This window comes from Lycium ferocissimum, chromosome 6, assembly GCF_029784015.1.
Source record: "Lycium ferocissimum isolate CSIRO_LF1 chromosome 6, AGI_CSIRO_Lferr_CH_V1, whole genome shotgun sequence".
Taxonomy (NCBI): domain Eukaryota; kingdom Viridiplantae; phylum Streptophyta; class Magnoliopsida; order Solanales; family Solanaceae; genus Lycium; species Lycium ferocissimum.
Genome location: NC_081347.1, coordinates 58,954,616 through 58,959,145, shown reverse-complemented (window position 1 = coordinate 58,959,145; position 4,530 = coordinate 58,954,616). Strand labels below are relative to the sequence as shown.

The 4,530-nt window shown below is 36.8% G+C and overlaps 1 protein-coding gene across 1 annotated transcript; it reads right to left on the bottom strand.

The window, feature by feature from the left end:
* Positions 1-1,939: 1,939 nt before the first annotated feature.
* LOC132059905 (zinc finger protein CONSTANS-LIKE 16-like) lies at positions 1,940-4,322 on the bottom strand. The gene is made up of 2 exons (XM_059452749.1): positions 3,180-4,322; positions 1,940-2,480 (listed from the first exon to the last, which is right to left on the bottom strand). The coding sequence occupies exons 1-2, from the start codon at positions 4,197-4,199 to the stop codon at positions 2,235-2,237; spliced, it is 1,266 nt and encodes a 421-aa protein (XP_059308732.1). The 5' UTR covers positions 4,200-4,322; the 3' UTR covers positions 1,940-2,234.
* Between the last annotated feature and the right edge of the window lie 208 nt (positions 4,323-4,530).

The window sequence follows — 4,530 nt, the reverse complement described above, 5'->3', positions numbered from 1 at the left end:
GAGTATTTAAATGGTCGGTGGCATTTGGTGGCGTTCTCTGGTTCACGGTATTTTGTCGGTTGAGGCCCTCCTCGAATCGACGGTCGGGTCAACGGGATCCATTTGGTAATCCCGTAGCCCGATATTCTCATTTTCAGCCCACAATCTCGTTGTTGAAGTGACCGAGATTGTCCTTGTTTGCCATTTGGTCCGTTTTCACGGAGACGAACAAAGAAACTGGAATCTTTAGGTGAATAAGATGCAATCGAGACCAAAGACCACTATTATCCTATGCCCCACGGTGGGCGCCAAACTTTTTTACCCCGAAATTGGATAATAAGTTGAATTTGTAGATGAGGTATAAGATATGTGGCACTTTAATCTATTTTTTGATAAAGGAAGAATATATGTGTAAATTTGCCTACGAACGACGTAAGAGTATGTAAATCAGTGCGTTTATGATTTGGGTTAATATGTTAATATCGTGGGTTTAAGCTAAGAAACTTATATATATATATATATATATATATATATATATTTCCGTGTAATATTTGGACAATACAATTCTATGTATTTAGAACTGTAAACCGGACCAAAGTCAGAGAGAGCGAGAAGAAAAAAGGGAGAAAGCTTCAATATAATCAAAATACAATGTTTTTAGATGATGAACCATTTTTTTAAAAGTAAGGAAATGCCCCTTATTTATAGTTTTCCTCTATGGGCCCCCATACATGTGGAACCGCTTTTAGGATAAAGAAAACCTAATATGGATAAGGTTGGGTCGTACGGTCGACACACCGTACATTGTCGAACGAGTGACAACATGATTTCCACACGTGGCGAGCGAATAGCGATTAGCGGACCAACGACCACGATCGAACGGTCATGAAGAAACCGGGCTAACGGCCACGCCCCGGTCCGCTATGTTTGAGCCGGACAAACGGCCACGATCGACTCGGCCATGGAGGAAGCCTAGGACCAAGCTGCGATAAGGTGTTATCCCCGGTTGAATCGGACCCAACGATTTTCTTCAAACTTCTTCTGATCAAGCGCTATTGTTTGCCTTCTTTCTTTTATCGCCCCCGGTTTGCACCGGACAAACGTTAACCAGATTTTTACCGTATACATCCTCAATATCCTTTTTTCATGCTATAGCAGGAATACATTTAATCGTAGTTAAGACCATAGGTGAAAATGTCTACGTGAAATCAATTCCCTCTCGTTATGCACGTGTCTCTAGAATCACAAGTCTTGCTTTAAGTATTTCTATAATGTAGTATTAACGGAAGCGCTTTCAGCACACATCTAAAAATCGACTTAGAGCCCGTTTGGATTGGCTTATAGCTTTAAAGTTGCGCAATATAAATTTGAAAAAAAATAAGTTGGGGTAGTCCAACTTTTATTTTTTTTTATAAGCTGTTTTCGAACTTATAAGTCGCTTTAGATAAACTAAGTTAAATGGGTCCAATTATTTTTTTGAGCTTATTTTTAAGCACAAAATGACTTTTAAATGACTACCCAAACACTCAAAAAAAGTTGAAAGCCCTATAAGCCAACTTATAAGCCAATCCAAACGGGCTCTTAGAGCATTCATTTCTTACTCGTTAGCGTTGTTTTATATTGCAGCTAGCACGCTAAATTTCTATTGTTGTGCGTGAGATTGCCAGGGAAACCCCTGATTAGGATCATCCTATGTTGCCTAGATACTCTCACTAACTGCACGAACCTCAAGATGATGAAGACTTGCCCTCTGAAAAAAATAAGAATAGATGAGGATTGAGACGGGGATGCCAACCTATCATAAGTAAAACTAACTTCTTTTTATCACGGTTTAATATCTAGCAGCAATTTCAACAATTCAGAAAACTGACTTTTTTTGCCATCTGCCATTTTTCATCTTATACCTTCTCTGACAACGAAGATAACAACAATTTGAGATTATAATGACAAAAGCCCCAAGTCAAAATGACAATTTTTCTAGCAGTACCATTATATTGTAATCTCTATGCATACATCTAGGAAAGGACTTCCGAGTTTACTTGTACTACATATATAGCACGTAAACTTGATCCTTAAAAACATATATAGGCGAATGTAGGATCGAGAGTCAGTAGATTCAGAACGTGTGTGATCTATGTATACATTTTAAAGAAAAAAAAATCCTCATACGTATACATAGTTCGATTGAATTGAAAGCAATGAGTTCAGTTGAACTCACAAAAAAGCTCTAAATCTGCCTGTGCTTAAATCTTCACTTATTTATTAAGCGAAGGAAAAGGGGTTGGTGCAAAATTGGTCCTCTTGACGAACCTTCCTTTCATTCGTGGCCTCTTTTCAGCGTTCAATTTCCTGACCTCGTACCTTATTTTCTTGGAGAACAACCTCGTTCGTCGCTTCTCCTTGTACCTTAATACTCTTGCTTCTCTTCCTTCATCCATTACTCCTCCATGTCCAGTCATTATTCCCATCTCTCCATATGGATGAATTTTTCCACAATTTCCCTGCAAATTGTGGTCAATTTAATTAAACATGAGCTCATCTGTTATATACTTTTGTAAAAGCTAAAAAAAGGAAGAGGAAAATGGAAACACTCTACTAAATTGGGAGGATATCTCCATTTTAGCTAGGTGTACAATAATATCAATGTGATAAACATAGTCATTAGCCATAAACATTTTCTTGTCACATGCATGCCCCAAAAACAAACAAGAAACTATACAAGTTGTTATAGTCCATTGTTTTCAAAGTTTTAAAATGATTTAAATTATATATACTGACGATTGTAATGTTATTTAATTGGTTTACATGTATCCTCTTATTCACACAATTGGCGGTTTGGTATTTTTACTCAGTTTAACCCTATTCAAAAGAACGAGGATGTCTATAACATTTCTACTAATAGTTGGTACAATGCAAAACATACAACAAAAATAAATACTCGCCCTCTAGGTCTGTGTAGCGGAGGAGGACCAAATACAATTTACCAATGTTCATTGGATTTAACTACTAATATTCACTAATAGTAGTGAAACATCTATATTAGTACAATTTAACATGCTATAGTGCCTTATTTTCATGTTATTGGTACTTTTCAGTTTGACTTGATAGTCTAAAAGAACTTTATCAATTAGTAGAATAACTCATATTCACACACACATATATAGTACAAACAAATTTACAATTGAGAGAAAGAAGTATACCATGCATAGTGGCCAGCAGTCGTTGAAATCAATTTCAGGTCGCTCGCCGGTAGTCCAAGGAGACCTTTGGTCAGCCCAAGTATTTAAAACACCTCCATAATCAAGATTTAACAAAATCTTATTATTATTATTATTTTTTCCACTATCAATATCCTCCATATTTATCTCCCCAACTTCAACTTTTTTATCTTCTTCTAAGTTAATAACTGGTGAATCATAATCAAACTTGAGCTCAAACGTCTCTCCAACCATATCAATCTTTGAATAATCAACTTGATTATCATAACTAGTACAATTCATATCGACAAATTCCTTTTCTCCTTCATCTTCAACCTTCACTAATTTCTCATCATGTTTCTCCAAAAAACCTAACCCTTCCATGTAACTAAACGACTCTTCATCATCAAGTCCTTTCCCCAATAAACTTTCCACATCCGCCGCGAATTCTGCTAGCTCCATCTCTGATGGAGCTAGCATCCCATGAAACCTATTCACATCATCATTAACAAAATCATTTTTCATCTCTTTAGAAGAATACTCATTACCATAATTAGCATCCGCCACGAAGGGATCGTAAGTAGGTACACGATATAGGAGTTGCTCTTCTTCGTTCTCATCATGCGAATTCTCATCACTTAATATCTCTGGGACGACGAGTTGAATAGGGTTTTTCATTTCCTCCTCGTCCTCCGTGGATTTAACTCTTTTTGCATGCCTAGGTGTTCGCGCTTTTCGAGTAAATCCATGGTGCCATGATGGGATTGAGGTTGAGATTGAGTCTGAGACTGAACTTTCCAAATTGGGAAATTCATCTGACGATTTAAGAGATGATGTTTTAAGACGAACCCTTTCGTGCCTACGAGCCAAGGAATTGGCCGAATGAACGGAAGAATCGCAAGATTGACACAAGAAAGCATCATCGGCTGCACAATACCATCGCGCCCTTTTTCTTATGCAATTGTCACAAGCCCTAGCTGTTTTCGCGCCTACCGCGTTTGCTAATTTTTTCTCCGAACTCATAATTGATACATATATGTCTCAGATGATATTATCTGGTATTTGGATCTTTGAAAGTGTAGGAATTGAACAGTAGGTGGAAGATGAAATTTAGTGAAATATGTTCAAGTTTGGTCTATATGTATAGAAAGGAATTGAAGAGAATACAAAAAAAGACACTGGAAAAGGGCAATCATTTGAGGAAATGTAGATGGAGAGATTGGAGAATGACCCACAAAATTAATGCACTTGTTACAATGCTTAAATGGCTTTTACTTTTGTATATATTAGATTTAACTTACGAGTTAAAGTATTTACTTAATAATTGAAGGTCCATTTAATAGAACTAATTGAC

Bases quoted from the DNA above. Each gene is read 5' to 3' on its own strand.
- LOC132059905 (XM_059452749.1), bottom strand. From the start codon at position 4,199: ATGAGTTCGGAGAAAAAATTAGCAAACGCGGTAGGCGCGAAAACAGCT. The intron at 2,481-3,179 runs GTATACTTCTTT...CACAATTTGCAG, and splicing joins ACTGCTGGCCACTATGCATG to GGAAATTGTGGAAAAATTCA.